At 47.7% G+C, this 19,480-nt stretch overlaps 3 protein-coding genes across 3 annotated transcripts; 1 reads left to right on the top strand and 2 right to left on the bottom strand.

The window, feature by feature from the left end:
• Nucleotides 1–1,558: 1,558 nt before the first annotated feature.
• On the bottom strand, nucleotides 1,559–3,501 carry LOC133892305 (probable disease resistance protein At5g45440). The gene is made up of 3 exons (XM_062332988.1): nucleotides 3,495–3,501; nucleotides 2,427–3,395; nucleotides 1,559–2,319 (listed from the first exon to the last, which is right to left on the bottom strand). Exons 1-3 carry the CDS (start codon nucleotides 3,499–3,501, stop codon nucleotides 1,724–1,726), a joined length of 1,572 nt encoding a protein of 523 aa, XP_062188972.1. The 3' UTR covers nucleotides 1,559–1,723.
• Nucleotides 3,502–9,698: 6,197 nt separating this feature from the next.
• Nucleotides 9,699–14,205, top strand: LOC133892542 (uncharacterized). The gene is made up of 5 exons (XM_062333390.1): nucleotides 9,699–9,931; nucleotides 10,714–11,137; nucleotides 11,258–12,695; nucleotides 12,839–12,985; nucleotides 13,368–14,205. The coding sequence occupies exons 2-5, from the start codon at nucleotides 11,087–11,089 to the stop codon at nucleotides 13,940–13,942; spliced, it is 2,211 nt and encodes a 736-aa protein (XP_062189374.1). The 5' UTR covers nucleotides 9,699–9,931; nucleotides 10,714–11,086; the 3' UTR covers nucleotides 13,943–14,205.
• Nucleotides 14,206–14,370: 165 nt separating this feature from the next.
• Nucleotides 14,371–19,480, bottom strand: LOC133892543 (sugar transport protein MST3). Its single transcript, XM_062333391.1, has 4 exons — nucleotides 18,927–19,480; nucleotides 18,432–18,754; nucleotides 15,076–15,705; nucleotides 14,371–14,993 (listed from the first exon to the last, which is right to left on the bottom strand). Exons 1-4 carry the CDS (start codon nucleotides 19,057–19,059, stop codon nucleotides 14,526–14,528), a joined length of 1,554 nt encoding a protein of 517 aa, XP_062189375.1. The 5' UTR covers nucleotides 19,060–19,480; the 3' UTR covers nucleotides 14,371–14,525.

The following is a 19,480-nucleotide window of genomic DNA, read 5'->3' as shown; positions in this document are numbered from 1 at the left end:
CGCGATGAGAGCCCCACCCCGTTCAAACGACCAAAATGTAACGGGCATGTGAGAGAACCGGCCAGCCGCCGCAAGGAAGCACGCCCGCCGACGGTAAGGCCGCACACGAGTGGCCACCCTTTGGATGCATCAAAGCACCGCTGTAGCCACCGTGACTAGCGCCACCATCCCCACCCTCCGGCAACCCCTGAAATCGAGTGTGCTTGGGCCGTGGCTTGGAATGGCAACGCTGTTCGAAGCCCGAGTATTCATCTTCGTCGCTGTCCCAGTTATCAGGAGGAGTACCATTGGAGGAGGAGTCTGAAGGGCGGCGCCAGTCATGAACTTCAGAGATGCAGATGGAGACCTTGTAGCGAAGATACAACTGCTTGGACTGAATGATTTCCTCCGGACGTAGGAAAAGACCCTGCTTGACGTATTCCTCAACGGGCTCTGGCACTTCAGCGTAGATTGATGTCTGTGGTTTTTGCTCAGTTTGCTGTATGTATCTCACACGTAGGCCACCGTTAGTAGTTTGGGTGTGAACTTTGCTCCTCTTGTGTCTAACGTCATGGTGTGCTGGGGAGGAAACAATCTTTGGACTCTTGGGTTGGTTATCATCCAAGGGCAAGAAACGAGGTGACGGATTGTTAGCACTAATCTTAACTAGTTATGTTTAGTTTGTTTGTGTTAGTTGCATGCACGCATGTGTAGTGGTATGTGTGTTTTCAGAGTCTTGCATATAGGAGCTAGCTATAGTCAATCGGTGTGTTGCGCTGCATGCATGGCTGAGTCATTAGAATAAGTGGAGTCATTAGATGGTCATTTTGGCCGTATCTTGCAGCGTGCGCAGGTATGGAGCGTGTGTACCTGCGTAGGAGATTCGGGCAGTAGTTGCTCCCTTTGCATGTAAGCAGGGCTATAAAACCCATGTGTACTCGGTAGTTCGAGTCGAGTCTGAATACAGAAAACAAAAAGGCGTACGTTGCCGCAAGTGCTCTCTCATGTGTGTGTGTTTCTGAATTAGGTCGAGGTGTGCTCGCATTTGCAGTAGCGTGAGTGAGTTCCGTTGTTGGCTCCAACACTTACTGCATAGATATTTCCAGTTGACCGATGATGATGCAGTCTGAAAAAAATAGCCAGTATATATATCCAGTCCTATTCTTCAGATGCCTAAAAACGAGCTCGATTTTCAGATGATGAAGAACGATGGAGGTTAGGGTTAAGTGTTTCGGAATTTAGGAAATCATCCATGGCTGCCGGACTTAGAAAGCTTCAGGAGAGGTAGGTGGGCCAGACGGAGGAGGCCGGTGCAGGGGTGGAGCTGCAAGGTGGCAAGGATGCCACCGGCTGCGAGCGAGGCGATGGATTGTCGGTGGACCGATGCCAAGGTGGGAGAGCTCCAAAACGGAGAGGTTAGCGTGACAGGAGTAGAGTCGCGGATCCAATGGCATCTCCACCGTCGGAGATGGTAGAGGTGGGCGGTAGTTGGTGACGAGCAGATAGCGGCTGGAGTGGAGGAAGAAGACGACGTCTGGATGCTCGCTCGGATCTCAATCAGACAGCTGAAATCTGTCTCTGAAGCAAAAGCCGTTTTGGACCCATATATGTTATTCGACACAAGCATGCAGTGGCAGACAGCCAAAAACAGTAGTAGATGAGAGGGCAACGAAGATGCTGACATCGATCGGTACATGCACCGCAACAATGGCACGTATACTAATGCGACGGACGCAGGTTTTAGCTAATTCTCAGACTTATCAGCCTCTGCTTCTTCTCCAGCCTGCATGTCCTTACTGCTCACGGTCTGATCCTCTGCAGGTTTAGCTGCTGCAGCTTCTTTAGGTGGACTAGCATCCTGCAAGGGATCGAGGTCGGAGAGGGCGAAGCCCTTGGCCGCCTCGACGATGGCCACCGGCAGGCCGAGGCACTTGTTCACGATCTGCTCCTTCATCTGCTCCAGCTCCTTGAAGAGCATGTCCTCCCCCTTGCCGTCTTTGCCGTCCTTGTGCTTGGCGTCCTTGAGCTTCTTGGCTTGCTCGTACTCCCTCTTGAAGAGCTCCCATCCATCTTCCGGCTCGAGCTTGGGCGGGCGGAAGACACGGCCGGTGCGCACCATGGTCCTGGCGTCGTCGTCCTTGCGGCAGGTGACGAGCACGGCGCTCTTGTGCTTCCCCTTGGGCAGGCCGTAGGCGAGGCAGTCCCCCCACTCGCCCCCCGGCGGCGGCAGCAGCGTCAGGTTGCTGTACCAGCCGTCGTCGCCGTACGCCCGGATGTCGTCGAACACGATGAGGTACCCTGTCTTGGACAGCGTCACGTGCAGGATGTACAGCAACACCCCTGTGTGCATGTACGTTGCATTGCATCGCATGATCAAGAAGCATGTCTGTTAAATCCACTGAGAGATTTAATTAGTTAAGGGCAAGAACTGTAATATGTATTCGCACCGATTTTGGATTTTTGGACAGCAGCAGACTTATCGACCGTCTCCTTCAGCAGTTTGTTGAAGTTGCCGTCGTCCTGTTCCTTGGCATGTTCGCCGGCGGGGGGCTCGGTGACGGTCCCGTCTTCCTTCTTCGTGGCATCTTTGACGTCGTCGGTCTTCTCGATGGCCTCCTCCTGTTTCTGGGCATCTTGGACGGGGTTGTTCATATTGGCGGCCTTCTTCTTGATGTTCTCGACGGCAGCGGGGTCGTTGAGGATCCTTTTCTCCTCGGCTTCCCGGTGCGATTTGACGGCGTTAGACTTGTCGACGATGTGCTCGACCTGGTAGGTGTCGAGGCCGAGGTTGTCGAGCATCCGGTAGAGGAGATCGAACCGGTCCTCGGAGTCCGGCGGGCCGACGCAGACCCAGAGGCGGAGCGGGAAGTTGTCCTTGACCCTCCCGTGCACGAACACCCTCTGTGCCAGCGCCGTCTTGCCGCTCCCGTGGATGCCGGCGATGCCCGCCGCCCGGAAAAGATGCTTCTGGTCTCCGTCGGGGCCGACGAGGGCGTCCACCACCTTGTCGGCGTCCTTGACCCAGCCGTAGATCCTGCTCTCGTCGACGTAGCTCGTCGTCCACTCGTAGTACTGCTCCGGCTCCTGCACGTGCTTGATCAGCCGTCGCAGCAGCTTCAGTGACACGGTTTCTTCTTCTTCTTCTTCCTGGCCTCCTCCTCCTCCTTGCTGCTTGCTTTGCTGCTGCGACGGCAAGGACTTGAAAGGGTTGCAGCCGCTCGCCGACGGCATCTTCTTCTCGGAAGGATGCTCCGCTTCCGGCTGCGGCTGCTTGCATTGCAGAAATGCGCGCTCGATGGTGGGCAGCAGCCTGGCCAGCTCCTCCCTCTTGCTCAGGGGTAGGAGCTGGTCGTCGCTCCGGCCCAAGCCTCCCGGCGACGGGCCTCCGCTTCGCTCCGTCAGAAGTCGGCCTTTGTCTTGGGCAATGAATTTGGAACATCTTCAACACTGGGTACAGTCTAGCTTCCATTGTTCAAAACGAGCACGAAGACTGGTCGGATCTGGAAAATGCTCACTTTCCATGGACCGATACCATTCATATAGAGTGCCATAACCTACAAAAATATTGTCTTTGTAATAAAGCTTTCACCTTTAAACACGTTTGCAAAAAAATTCTGAGGTCAGAACATATAATGAGAACCTAGCCACATTAACACAGATAGATTTTTCATGGATTGGAGCACAGTGCAAAAAGGTGAGATAAATTATTAGGGACATGCGCGCTTGTGGCGCGTTGGCTTGGCTGCTGCTGATAGCGCCGGCCGGCCAGGGCTCGACTTAGCCCCAGGATGTCTCTCCCGCCGAGTCGAGTTTGTTTATGTTGGGGACATGCCATTGTAGCACTGTTCAGTATCGATATCTTTCTCCAACTGACCTTTTCAAATTAAATTCACTGCCTTGAGGGCTGGAACATTCAACTTTTACAATCTTGTCCAGTTCGAAACCAAAAAATTAAAACAGACCAGATTCAAAAGATTGCATAAGGCATTTTAAAAATTGTAGAAGATCTTAAATGAGCATAAACATGAAATGGATCTCGCGAGAGCCTCAGGTGGAATTTTTTCTCCTCTACACATGCATATTCCTCAAACTTGCTCATGAGGACTTCCACCGAGCGTATGGGACATTGGTTCACCCCTTCGGCCAGACCCTGGGTTATGGCATCGATGACCGAAGAGTCTGACATACATCTAATCTGGACCTTGGTTTGGGAAAATCTTCGGAAGTAGTCCCGGAGGGTTTCGTCCGGCTCCTACCTGATAGTGAACAGGCTTCTAGAGGTCACTGGCTCGGCAAAGGTGCCCTAGAAGTTGCTGCGAAAGAGATCTCAGAGTTGGGACCAGACGTGAATGGCACCAGGGTCCAATGCCTAGAACCAGCGTATGCTACCCCTTCCAGGGTGAGAGAGAAGCATTTAGCCATGGTGGCCGGTTCACCTCCGCTGGCCTCTATGGCGAGGGCGTAGGAACTGATAAACTCATTAGGGTCCGAGTCGCCCTTAACTTAGGTAACTTCGAGGTCCAAAAGCCCTCTGAGAAGGGCATAGTCTGCAAGTCGGCCTGTAGAGGAGAGTTGTAGTCTTGTAGAGGATCCTCGTGACGCCGGCTTCGAGGCTCCGGAAGCTGAACGTGACGGGTCCTAGTGTCGAAGAGATCATCGGCCTCGAGGGACCAGGCCGAAATAGCATCGGTCATCACGGGGGGCGGCAGTGGTCATGCGGGTAGCTTGCTGCTCGACCCGCAGGGTCGCCTGTAGCTTCTCCATATGGACCAGGAGTGCCTCCAGGCGCGATTGACGCTCGAGTGGAATGGTGTTTTCAGCGGTGGCACCAGCCGCAGCCCTTAGGGGCGCAACGGGGGCCTCGTTATGCCACTGCTGTTGCTGCTGGGCATCCGAGGAAGGGAGCCCTTCGGTGTAGGCTATAGCTATGATCGTGGCCAGTCGGTGGTGACCGTAAGGCCCTCGTTACTCCCGGTTGGGGGTCATCGTCGGCACAACCTGTACTTAGTCACCCGGACTTTCGCACAAGTGTGGCCGAGGGGTCGGCCGCTGTCGCCGTGGCCTTGGTGGTCTTCTTCTTGGGTGACATCCTACCTCTTTTAGCACTTCTGTGTCCCAGTCCCCACGAATAGCGTACTGTTGGTGCAAGAGATCGTCTTGCGCTAATAAGTACGACGAGAGTTTCTTATGAAGAGGAGACTCAAGCTTGGAGATGAAGTTTGAGAGGAAGGGGCAGTGCAAATGTATTGATAGTAGAAAATATTGGCTAGGGGGGTATCACTATATGTCTTTTGTGTTTTATGTCTATCTGTTTTCTTTTTCACCCTAGATAACCATGGCCCCCCTTTTATAGGGTTGTACGTAGCTTGGTGTACAAGTTATCACCATGTACAAATATCTAGGACCTGACCGAATTACATGATCTTATCTTGGATAACTACTTTTAACCCTACATAGAAGACAAATATTTATCATATCAACTATTGTGATACAAGCAACCCTGAGGGGTGAGCCGGTCACCAATTGCGGCCCGATGTCGCACTGCCAGGGGTGTCAGGATGACCTCCATTACACTGGAGTGTCAGGATAAGCATCACTTGCATCGGCGTTAATTGCCCGTCACTTTGTGTCAGGTCGGTTGCAAGAGGTGTCCTTTCTTCCCCGATATTATCTCCGGAGACCTACTGCATCTTTGAGCTTCGAGAAGGCCACATAGCCACCAGAGGGGTGGGTTTGAAGGGGTCCACAGCATCCGGAGGCCAGGCCTCCTGCTGAGAGTCCGAAGACTGAAGGCTCTAGAGGGACCTTTGATAGCGATCCTTAACCATTGTCTGTGGACTGGTCTATTTTCTCAATAATATCTACCACGGCAAATGCAGGGGCTGAACCAGCCCCGGGGTCGGTGCAGGGCCGGTCGCCAAACGTGGCCCGACGCCGCACCGTCCCGTGTGTCAGGCGTCCTCCACTTGCGTCATCTTGTCAGGATGGGGTCCACTAGCTTTGGTACGGAATGCCGATCACATCATTGCAGGGAAAGGATGACTAGTGTTCCTCCGCTCGCAAATCTTTCTTAAGGCTTGATGACTCGCCCTGTAGCTTTCGGGAAGCCTGCCCAAGCTTCGGAGGCTAGGGCTACGAAAGTCATGACTCCAGGACACTAAGGCTTCACCGAAGCCCGAAGGCCCGAAACTGACCTTTGGGGGCTTAGGTCCATAGGCATAGGCTGGCTGAGCCAAGGGGCTGTCGGGGGTCCTTAACAACGACCCCTAACAGTGAAGGGGCTTTAAAATCAAAATGGTTAGTGCATGGAGGGCGGCGACGGCGGGAGAGCTGCCGGAGTTAGGTGTAGGAAGATGGGGCAGGGGAGCTAGTTGATGAGCGGCATTGGCTAAAAGAAATAGATTGTCGTTGAGAGAGAGAAGCGGGAGGTGGAGGACAACTCTTGGATCGTTAGATCATGATCCAAGGTTGGACAAACATCGACTAGAATTTGAGTAATTTATTGGTTGTAAGGTATTTTAAGCTTATGCCTTTTGCTTTAATGTTAGTGGGAATGCTTGAAGAATGCTACTTGTACCGCTATAAGTATGTTTTGGTCAGTGGTTTTGTAATGTGGAAAAGAATAGTAAATTTATACTAAATATTGAAACGATGGCGTATCATATTATGCAATTTAAGACAAATCAATTTTCTATGTACTTGCCTATTCATTATCGACTACAAGTTGTGTTGGAGAGGTAATATAGATATTATAGGTAATTTGTAGAAATTGTTGCAATATTATACAGTTTTTATTTACTCACATGACACTATAACCAGCGTCCAGGTCCCTTGTCCTCCTTCACCACTATCCCCTAAGTCAAAGTGGATATGTACTTTGAGCTCCATGTCACAAGTGTGCTCTTTAGATATAGTTTCCAATGTATCATTCTTTACCAGATGCTGGAGTGCCAGGACGGCTACATGGTTGTCGCCATATTATCGAAGGGTTTGCTGGTATTCACAGCTGTTAGAGACGATCTGTAACACCCCGGGGACCAAAACAAGCCCGGAAGGTCACTTAGACCAACCTACAAATCTGCCGAAAGCTAAAAGAAAATTTCGACAGTACCTCCCCTGAAAGTGGAGGTATAACAGGCGACAACAAACCAGACAGAACAGATATAGAATATCACACTAGCAAAAATAAGATCCTAGCAAACGAGGTACAAGCCTCGACCAAACCACTGAACCACCATCAAACTCACTATATACACATTACAGGGCAAAAGACAAAATCTGACAGGGCATCAATTTTAGCCCAAAAAAAAAGGGAACGTGCAGGCGACGTGTAGCTACCCATCTCGCAAGCGTTTGACACCTCAAAAGGAACCTGGAAAGAAAGCACGGGTGAGATTCGAAAATCTCAGCAAGTGAAAGGTACTTTAACAAAAAGCTATTTAGCCACAGTTGAATGTGCTAACAATTCTAAATAGAAACTAGTAATGAAACAGACCACCAACACTAGGAGAAATAATTATGACTAAGCAAGTCCAACGATAACATTAAACATTTTAACATTCGGTTGGTATAAGCCTTCAGAGCCGCATATATATCTATATACAAGCTATAAAGGAAATAAGATTTGATGCGAATGATTCATTGAATTTCATAAGAAGACATAACCATGCACATGACATGCTCTCCTCACCCTTACCCCTCCCCGGGTAACGTAAGGGTGTGCACCGTACCCCTCCTCGGGTGACATACGGTACTGTACCGGTACGGTCGCGGCCAGAAGACGACGACAAACTTCCAATGCATGAGATGTATATGTATGACGTGCTTCAAGCATAACCAACATAACTCCCGGAAAATGCTTGAGACTTAAAAAAACATTGCATAAAACAATAATGAACAACTGCAGAATGTCATATCGTACTTACTGCACTTCATAAATCAATCATCGAGTAAACTTCTGGAAAAGTAAACAACATAATAACCAGCTCATAATCAGTTATTCAGATCAGATGAATGCATTGTAATTAAAGAATGTAGGCAACCCAATAATAGGTTAAAGCGTAGTCATACAATACATTCACTTGCCTTTACCGACGACGAAGCCGGGCGCTAGTCGTGACGTGAGGTCACACCACCTGAACAAACACACCATTAGCACAACGATGCCGCAACGACGAAATAAAAGAGGATGCACGCTAATACGCCAAAACCCAGCGTTCGACAACTGAAGGCTTCAAAGACATTTACCAACTAGCTTGCTAGACGCCGAGTAAGACCGCCCCCTCTAGCTTAGACAAAGAGCAAAGAATAAGCCACAACGTACGGCTAAACCTCGACGGACACCGACTCCAAATAGCCAAAAGCACCTAAACCAATTACCGAAAAAGAATAACGTCCACGCCATCGGTACACCTATATTTCGGAGAACTAAACAGAAAATTGTATCACATGAAATGATACACTATTTCCAATTTAGAGTCGAACCAAAAATTCTCACTAATTAGACTTCGCTCCGATGAACGAAAATAATACTTCGACTCGGATGTCGTATCTTCGAACCAATAATGATTATCGAAACGAATCAGACTATTGATCACATGAAATGATACGACAGGAATTGATTGATTTGATTCAACCATAAATATCCAGGAATTACCGAGGAATCACCTTCGAAGGGTTGATGACGAATCCGACAAAATTACAAAATTTCCAACTTTTCCCTTTTCCTTCTTTTTTCCCTTTTTTTTTTCTTTCTTTCTTCTTCTTTTTTTTTCTCTTTCCTTTCCTTTTCTTTTCTCCTTTTTCTTCCTGGCTTCTTTGCTCAGCCGGCAGCTTGCTTGCTTCTTCGGTGCTGGCTGCTGCTTGCTTCTTCACGGCGGCCAGCACAGAGCAGGTGGCGACGGTGCGCACGGCGACGCGACGCACGCGGCAGCGGCATGCAGGCGCACGACGGCGTGTAGGCGGATGGCAGTGCGGCAGCACGCGGCGCGGCGCACAGGCGCGCGGGCGGCGCGACAGCGAGCAGCAACGGCGCGGCGGCGAGGCACGCGGGCGGCGCGTCGACGAGCAGGCGCACGGCAACGCGGCAGCGGCACGCGGGCGACACGCACAACGACGAGGAGAGAGAGATGAACGCGAGAGGCTCGAAGTGTCTGGATGGATCGGGTTGAGGGCCGATCCATCCGATACTTATCTCTCTCTTTTTTTTTTTTACAAACGAACGGTCTAAATATATTGGACATGCTACGGGTCACAAAGTGCCCGGAACGGACATATGAATAGCAAAATGGGTTCGTCTCAACGAGATGAACGCAACCACGGTCTTCGATCGTCTATATGAGCAACGGATAAAAAGTCAAAATTTTAGTCAAAACTCTTTTTTTTTTCTCTCAAAAAAATCGGTATCAATAAAGATAACAATTATTATCCAAAAGCTTACTTAACACCATGTTTAAATGAGAAACGTGGCTATCATGAACCAATATATGGATCTCTTTTTATAGGACATAAGCGCGAGTTTTATCTGGCCATGTCAAATGACAGTCAGTTTGTACGAATATGAATGTACTGATACAGTAAAATATAGTAGTTGTATAGCAGCATAGTACGTGCATGATTACTAGTACAGTGATAATTTGACAAGTGGGAGCGAACAAGTAGCATATTGACATTGATATAAAATCCCATTAATCAACACCGATTGTCCCAATCTAAAATGGCAAATTGGTAATGGAATACCCACGGGTTTTACTTTTACCTGCTCCAGGTATTCTTGCTCGCGAAAAAAACAGCCCTAGCCAATCAAATCCTCCTCCCCTGACTGCCCTGCCCTGCCCTGCCCTGCCACCGCAGCCATCCATCTCGACGCCGTTTTTCCCTTGTAGTCGTCCTCCTCTACTGGGCTGCCGTGGTGCGGAGATACTCCCGAACTTGGATCGGCGTCCTCGTTTTGGTAAGGAACCCTAACCTGAATTGCCTTGATAGATTGTTCGTTCTGTTATTCAGGATCGTATCCTTTCTTTCCCGCGAGTAATCAAATCCAGATCTTTCTTGCCGAATCCATTCATCCATCCAGTTTATCGCGGATTTGTTTGCCACAGTTTATTATCCACGAGATTTGTTTGATGGATGAATTACCGTGTTATTATTTTGCTTCTGCAGTCGTTGTACATCCCAGCGAAGAAAAAAAAAGTGCGATTTATTGCGGTATGAATCCTTGTAGTGCAATGCAAGAACGAATCTCTCTCTCTCTCTCTCTTCGTGGTGGTCGCAAGCCGTGGCCGCGGGCGGGGATCACCTCTTGCGATGTCGATGCCTCCGAGGCCTTTGGCTGCACAGGGGAACAAGCTAAAGTGCAAAAGCCGTGCTTGCTCACGGGCTTAGGAGAGAGTCTGTTTGTTGACCTGTCGAGAATTAAGATCCCTGTACTGCACAGCTCTTTTCATTTGACCTTTATGTTTTGTAATGGGGTCCTGGGATGGGATCATGCCATCAAAGGAAGAACAAGTTCACGATGCACCGTGTGTGTGTGTGTTTTACATACCTAGTCTTGTAATTCTTGTTTTAACTCATGAGAATTATGTGGGAACAATTTTGTATATATGCTTAACATGGTAAACCTAAGCTTCATGAAATTGTATACCACGGCAACTTTAACTTCTCTCTCAGGCTTTCTGTATCACGAATTTGCATCTCACCGAATGCCTATTCACTCGTATGATTTTCTTTTTGCAGGATATTTTTGACCACATGCATCCTTTCGGATTTTTCTAGTTCCTAAACCCTTCTTTCAGACTGGCAGATATCAAGAGGTCATACACATCTCGCACCTCTAAGTGGGTGTGGGTCTGCAACAGTCCAGCAACTAATTTATCCTTGCCTTTGGGAGTAAACCCAACCTACATTTGGAGACTGCGCCGAGCTTTGGAGGGTCTTTTTGTTGATTACGGTTAATTCCCAACAGCAGCTGAGATGTAACAAATTTGCTGAGCTGAGTTCTCTAAGATAATCCTGTGATTAGCAATGTGATTGGTTCAACAGTGTTTTTGGCGTATTGGTGATCACAATAATCTGGTGTTAGCTCAGTAGACTTCATAATTGGCTTCTTATGGTTAGGTTCTTTTGCTTCCCATCCTCTACTGCACAACACAGATCAAAGGTATGGAAAACTACTTCTTGCATTTTTGTCGCTTTCCCATTGTATTCCCATGAAGAAACTCTTGGAATTATTAGAGTGTCTCAACTAATTTAGCTCCAACTATTCCTCGTATACTTTTAGGAGGGCTTTCCGCCAGCAGATAAAACCATGCTTGCCACTTCAAAGAAGTATTCTCGGGATCAAACTGTGAAGTCCACAACTGGATCAGCGAGTCCAAACCAGATGACAGATGAAAATAATCGTTCAGCTGTTAGTGGGCATTGTGGCACTAGCCCATCATCTCATCAAGAATGCTGGAGGTCAGAAGATTTGAATAATTATGCATGCTCTAATGACAGCAAGGAGGTTGGGCACCTAAAGAAGAGCCAGTCTTTTGGAAACATGCTTCTAAAGGATCGTGATCATAATTGTAGTGAAGGTATTGTGTGTGATATTAGTGACCATGGTCATAAATGCCACCGCTCAAGTTTCAAGGTCAGTACAGCTGTCGGAGAATCTACTAAGTTGTGCAGCACGAAAAACGAAGATGCTTTTGATGCCTCATCTGACCTGATCAGCCATGAAATTTGTGAACATTCAGGTGATCATGACCTTGACTCTGATAGCCATCACATGTCTTATGCCCAAAGCAAATTTCCAAGATCACAATCTGCTGTATTTCAGAATAATTACACTAGTGATCCAGAAGGTTCTGTTGATTCTGAGATGCTAGGGTCTCGGTGCAGATCTTTTGAGGGTTTATGTTCCCTGATTGATGAGGAGGTTGACTACCCGAGTGGTGGCGAAATGCATCCCTGTAAATCAAATTTGGATGTGTATTGTGCACCTTCTCCAGATGTATACAAGACATTAAACATGCAGAACAATGCTTCAGTTGGTTGCTCTGATGCTGCTGAAGAGGGTCAACGATCCACTGGAAGCACAAACGACAATTTTGTCAGGGATGGGATGCTAGTAGGTCATGAATACTGGGATAGCAAATACCTTAGCGGCGACCACTCTGTTGATCCAGTTGCCCCTTTTTGTGCCAATTCGCGAGATGTTTATCACCATTCTGGCAGTGATGGTGGCCTCGGTGAAGCTACGGATCAAGAGAGAGAAGAGAAGCTGTGGTACAGAGATAACACACTCCACCAATCACTTGCTGTCGAAATGCCTGACTCGAAAAACATTTCTGATACAAAGGACATCAGTGAAGAAGTTGAACACGATAGAACTGATATTGATGGGGACCCAAATGAACTTACTCCAAGAACTTACAGCATTAAAAGAATTGAGGATTGGATCAACCAAATTGATATCAATGATATCACTGTGGATGAGCAAGGAGAAAGTTCGGTTTCTGCTTTGGCAAAATCTATTGAGCCAATAGCTGGTGTTCCTGCTGTGCGGCCTGATGCTAAAAGTCCCCTTGGTATGGAGATAGCTTACACATATATTTCAAAGTTAACTCCTGCTTCATCATCGGCACAGTTGGCAAACCTTGGTTTGGTTGCAATCCCAAGACTGACCACATTCTCAGGCTTACGCCTATTAAACCTATCAGGGAACTCAATTGGTGAGCCTCCTCTCTTAGTTCTGCATTCTGGTCATTAGTGGCATGCTGTTTTTCTTTCATTCCTTTTCTTGTGGGTGCTACTACTCATTTGTTTCAAGAAGATCACACCATCAAATTTCTAACGTTTGGGTCTTTCTGCACAGTACGAGTAACTGCTGGAGCTCTTCCGAAAGGTCTTCACATGTTAAGCCTGTCGAAGAATAACATCTCAACAATTGAAGGGCTTAGAGAATTGACACGTTTGCGCTTGCTGGATATCAGCTACAACAGGATATCAAGAATTGGCCATGGTATTGATATGAACATCTTATACTTCTTTTCTCCTTACTTTATATGTTTTTTCCTTGGTTGCAGTCACATGATAAATTCTTGTGGCATTATATTATTTTCTCCCCATTTTCATGTTCTGGCTGAGATAATTCATTATGCTTTAGATTCTTTTCTATCTTAAACTCTCGAGTAGTGTAGTCACATGATAAATTCTTATGTCATTATATTATTTTCTCCCCATTTTCATGTTTTGACTGAAAGAATTCATTAAGCTTTAGATTCCTAAGTGATATGAAAAATTGTTCATGGATTTATTCTTCATAACGTGCATCATATTATGATAATTCAACTGAAAGAAGATTGTCCTTGCTTGCATTGGTTTATGTTTGGAGCGTTTGTTAGGTTTGGCCTCCTGTTCCTCGTTGAAGGAGTTATATCTAGCTGGTAACAAGATCAGTGAGGTAGATGGTCTTCACCGCCTTCTGAAGATTAAGGTTCTGGACTTAAGCCAGAACAAGATTTCTACATCCAAGGGCCTCGGCCAGCTAGCTGCAAATTACGATTCTTTAGAAGCCATTAACCTTGATGGCAACCCCACACAGAAGAATGTAGGTGATGAGCACCTGAAGAAGTACCTGTTAGGTCTGTTGCCAAACCTTGTTGTCTACAACAAGCAGCCTATAAGAGCCACTGGCTCAAAAGAGGTCTCGGACCGTCATACCCGCAAAATTTCTTCTTCCCATCGCTCTGATCGGGGTGTTAGATCGGATCACACATCTTCCAGGTTTGTGGCTGTCTCATCTTCTCACAAATCACAGAGCTCACGGCATGCTCGTTCTGGATATGCCTCAGGCTCTTTGCTGAAGCATTCAAGGGGCCGAAACATGCCCATGCCATTGCTGGGGTCCAGACCAGCAGAATATGTGGCTGCCGTTGATGTGGCAAAGCAAGGTCAAATCGAAGGAAAGGTGCAATAGGACCATTGTTCTGCAAAGCAATGAAACGAACAACCAGCTTTGCTTGTCATTTTTTCCCCTTGTGAATAAAGCTCAAAACAATAAGCTTCGCAGTCTTTCCGTATCATATATTTTGATGGTAAATGGAGAATGTATCATGTAGCAGCATTTTTTTGGATAAACCCTCCGAGTTGTCGGAGACTTGGAGGGTATGCTTTGAATTCTGATGTGGAATAAGTACCTTGCCGTTGGGAATTGAATTGATGCAGTGCATTCAGTATCCACAGATGGGTAGCACCTGTTCTTTTTTGTATTTTTTTTTGGATGTCTATGAATATCTTTGGAATTGAACTGGTACTGCATTTTGGTCTGAGAAGTAGTTTAGCCTGGAATGCGATGTCCATTTTCTTACGATTGTTGGCATTGCAGTACTAAATTGCTCTCTGTAATGACTTGGCTCGAAAGGGTGCATGCTGAATATAACATGGAATGCTTGTTCGTACAAACTAGTGGAAGCATCAACATTCTCAGAATTGAATTGAAACCTTCCACGTACGATGTGATAATCTTGGGCAAGAATTGCAGGAGGGCATGTGCATCTGAATCATGCGTGGGCAGCCTTGGCGCCGCTGGATGCCATCTGGACGTGCACGTCGTCGTCGGCGACGAACTTTCCCCAGAACCAGTGGGACTTCCAGACGAGCACCATCTCCTCGATGGGCACGTTCTTGGTCTCGGGGAGGAAGAGCGCGATGAAGATGGTCATGATGACGACCCAGCCGGCGAAGAAGTAGAAGAGGCCGAACTTGAAGTGGCAGAGCATGGTGAGGAAGGCCTGCGCGATGACGAAGGTGAAGAGCATGTTGACGGACACGTTGATGCTCTGCCCCGCCGGCCGGATCTCCAGCGGGAAGATCTCCGACGGCACCAGCCACCCCAGCGGGCCCCACGACCACGCGAACCCCGCCACGTAGGCGCAGATGAACACCACCACCACCGCCGCGTACCCCTTGGGGATCTCGCCGATCCCGCTCGTCCCGAACTTCACCGCGATCAGCGTCCCGACGATGACCTGCCGTCGTAAACCAGTCCAACAACTCAACTCTCCATGCATGCACAAGATGAGAGTATGCCGTAATGTGATCGATGCGCACCTGGCAGATGATCATCTGGGTGCCGCCCTGGAGGAAGAGCTTGCGTCGTCCGAGGCGGTCGACGGTGAAGACGGACACGAGGGTCGCGAAGACGTTGACGAGGCCGGTGATGACGGCGGACATGAGCGACGCGTCGTTCTTGAACCCCAGCGTGTCGAACAGCACGGGCGCGTAGAACATGATGACGTTGATGCCCGTCAGCTGCTGGAAGAAGGGGATCATCACCGCCATGGTCAGCTGCGCTCTGTACCTGCGCTCGAGGATGTTCCTCCACGGGTGGCGCACCGTCCGCGCCTCCTCGCTGGCGGCCACCAGGTCCGCGTACTCCTCGCCGATGTCCTCCGTGCCGCGGATCCGGCGGAGCATGCGGCGGGCCTCGTCGGCGTGGCCGCGCTCCAGCAGCGAGTTGGGCGTGTCGGGGAGGAAGAGGGAGCCCAGCGTGATGATGCCGGCGGGCACCGCCGCGAGTGCCAGGCTGACGCGCCACCCGTACCCGGCCTTGATCTTGTTGGCACCGTAGTTGATGAGCTCCGCGGCCAGGATGCCGATCGTGATCATCAGCTGGAAGCCGATGTTGAGCATGCCGCGAAGGCGCGCCGGCGCCATCTCCGACAGGTACACCGGCACAGACTGCCATCGTCGACCATTGCGTTATTACTTAGTTTCTATCATGAATGAACTAAGTATTTCTATGAACAAGATATGCAATCAACAATACACATAAAGTCAGATTAAATTAAAAAGAGCATATACTACTGACGAATTCATTTATTTGTACTGCATGCTCTGTGTTTTCTTTTCTTTTCTTCCTGCGTTGCATTGCAGCGGATTGACTGGTACACGCATAAACCTCCGACAAGATGACATTGATGCATGCCCGACATATTGGACTAGCAAGTCACACATGTGATTGTGATGTCAATATTGTTCCCTAGGCCCATCGATTGATAATTTTGTTCTGTTACTAGTAAAACGGTATGACACCTGCTGCTAGCCATTGTTTGACCAGATGGGGCAGAGAAAGAGAGAAAAAAAGGGACAAAAAGGACATGGCAGAGCAACCAAAATGATTGTGAGTTTTCTGAATTATAGCCTGGCCACTAATCAAATTATCATCCTTGGATTTCGTAAAGATGTTTTCCCTGAAAATTTCTAGTTCTGTTCAGTAAACATCTATAGACACTCTGAAACAACTTTTACCTCAAAAGAAATCATCTCAATGAAGAGAAATAGCTCCTCTGCATATTGGAGGAATCGATTTTACTGGAGTGGCTAGCTAACAGATGGCTGTCACCATAGGTTTCAGTGATCTTTTGACATGTTTTTTTCTCTTCCTTTTGCTACATGTAAGAATATCTATTGTTCTGAAAATGACACACGCTATACAAGTCAAGTCTTTGAAGGGACGAAGAATATGTTGAAGAAGCAACGGCCTGTGGAATTTTTCCAACTTTTGTCCACCTAACCTTATCACTTTTATGAAGTTTAGTTACACAAGTGCAGCTTGCTCCAAATAATGCCACGATAAAATCTGGCAAGGTAAGGACGTCCACAATACTCTTGGGTGGTTGTAACTGAAGCTGGAGTCAGTGGTGAAAAGGCTAAGAATCAAAGGATATTTCCACAGCATCTATACGTGGTCTTTCAGTCACTGCTGAAACTATTCATCACCCAGCAATGGATAACCACGGTTGTGATTCCCGTGACTACTCCCTAAGACGATGGTGACTGGATTTTGACTGGTATAGGAAAAAAAGACCGTCCGGATGTGTATCAAAATGCATGCCTAGCTAGTTGCAAACTGAAGATGAGTTTCTTTCGCTCTACTGTACTCTACTCTACTAAAGGCCACTCCACTCCAGGGCTTAACCTAATCTAATCCGTAGCTAGTGTCACATGCATGCGTATGTTATGAACCCTTGCTTGCTTTTGAATCAAAAGGCTTGCACGTGAACCTTGGAGACGTCGACCTTTACAGCCAACATCCGATGAATAGATTAATTGGTGTTAACAATATATTAAGATCGTACCATATTTATATATGCAAGCGTTACGTTGGTGCAGCTAAGCTAGCAAATTAAGCAGCTGCTGCTGCTGCTGCACGCAGCTAGCTAGGCTGGAAATAGTATAACAACATTACAGATACTGGAGGCACTAGGAAAAAAACGCGAAAAGAGTCAAGATCAACAGCTAGCTCAGAGGAGGACAAGCAATGAACAAGTCGAGAAGAAACCGGCGAGAAAGCAAGTGATGTGTGAATGATAGGTAGGATCAAAAAACAAACAAAGCAGTCATCCTCTGGAAGTGAAAGTCTTTGGCTCACTCTCTGCCTCTCTGGAAACAAATGAAAAGAAAACATCTTGGGCTAGGTAGCTTGGACTTTGGGAAGCATGCGTGCATGCATATTGAGATGATACATCCAGTGTGGTCAGGACAAGATACTAATAGTATTATACTGTTCCCGACAATAAACTATGCTACCAGCTTGGACTTTGCACATGCATGTTAGTTGTATCTTTTTTATACATGTACGCACACTCACCATATTATACTATGTGGGTGTGTCACATGAGTGTATGTATGGATTTAATACTAAGAAAATACAAGTAACTGTATCGAGTATAAAACTTAAACTCGGTGGACATGTTCTATCGCAAGGATCCCAATCAACTGAGCTCGTGTAAGTTATTCCGATCCCTTGGCTAGATAGGTATATAGTTTTGCTTGCCACCTAATAATCGAAGAATCTCCTCCGATCCATCATGTTTAGAGAACTCAAGCAAGCACATGCGTCGACAATATGCATGCCCCTATCTTATACGCATGGTCATTGACGGAATCGTGCTCGATCCATCTTAGCTAGCTGTTAGTACAACGGAATCTTTATATTCTTGTCTCGTTAGATGGATCTTCTTGCTACCTGCAACTGTATAGTGCCAACAAACAAGCTAGACAGAGTAGCAGCATGTACACCCAAAAGGTAGCTAGCGTACGTAGCAATCGAATGAAACACACAATAATATATTACTATCTTAGTCTCTTTTACTCTTCGTTGAGGATATCAATACGCTTTTCAATACATATATTTTAACATTATTTTTTATAACTAGTTTTTAGTGAAATTTGTTAAACATATAAAATCATTTTCCATGGCAAGTAATCCATTGATCAATATCATTCGCATACGGCGAACTATAGTAATTTTGTGTATATTAACAATCAAAATTTTTAAATTTTAACTATATATATTTAAAACGATTTATATTTAAGAACAGAGTTAGTTATAATACGTCTGTACATAACTACGAAGTGCAACTACTGTTCACATGGCGAAACATGAGCTTCGATTAAAGTACCTGATTGGCGAATCCAACGCCGATGCCGAGGAGGATACGGCCGACGATGAGCATGGCGACGTTCTCGGCAGCGCCGTTGAGCGCGGCGCCGATGAGGAAGGTGAGCCCCCCGCCGAACATGGACCACTTGCGGCCGAGGACGCGGGTGACGGTGGCGGCAAAGAAGGAGGCGACGAGCGCGGCGAGGTAGAGCGACGACGTGAAGGTCTGCAGCAGCTGGTTGTCGTACTTGCAGTACTGGTTGTTCTTGTTCGCCAGCTGCTTCTTCCGGAACACCTCCGGGAAGAACTTCTTCAGGAACGGGTCCATGGACGTGACTCCGCCTGCAACACCGTACCGTACGTGCCGTGCATCCATGTGTGGATTAGTACACGCTTGCTTGCATGGCATGGACAACTTAACCAGCACATGCACGCGATCGATCGGAAGGAAGGAAAGAAACCGAAGATGATGATGAAAGCGAATATAATAAGCATGCGCGCGGCTGGTTCGTACCTGAGATACCGATGTCATATCCGAAGATGAGACCACCGGTGGCGGCGACGACGCAGGTGAGGAAGACGAAGAGCGTGAGCTTGCCGGGGTAGTCCTTGCCCCCCGCCGTGTTCACGATGGCGCCGCCGGCCATCCTCGACCGACCGGAGAGAGCAAGTGCTGCTGCTGCGCAAGGCCAAGACTAGACTGATGGACCGACCAATCGATGGATGGATCGGAGAAACCAAGGATCGAGTAGCGCTCTAGCTTTTCCGGGTTGATGAGGCGAGGAGAGGAGAGAGGTGCTCCTTATATAGACAAATTAAAGATTCTTCAACTCTCTTAATTGTACGTGTATTGTATTAGCTGTGTGTGTGTGTGTGTACTGTGCATGGTTGCAGCTAGCTTGGTGATGGCAAGTCAACGCTTGATCGATGGAGTCTAATCGATAAGGAGGGAGAAATCTGAGCTAGCTGTGCGTCTGCACTGCATGCTGAGTTGGAGATATCATCTAAACATGATCGAGCTGAAGGAGGTACCTAGGTTTGACTTGCTGGGGCGCCTGCTAGTATGAG

The sequence above is a fragment of the Phragmites australis genome, chromosome 15 (assembly GCF_958298935.1).
Source record: "Phragmites australis chromosome 15, lpPhrAust1.1, whole genome shotgun sequence".
Lineage (NCBI taxonomy): Eukaryota > Viridiplantae > Streptophyta > Magnoliopsida > Poales > Poaceae > Phragmites > Phragmites australis.
This window is presented reverse-complemented; position numbering and strand designations above follow the sequence as displayed.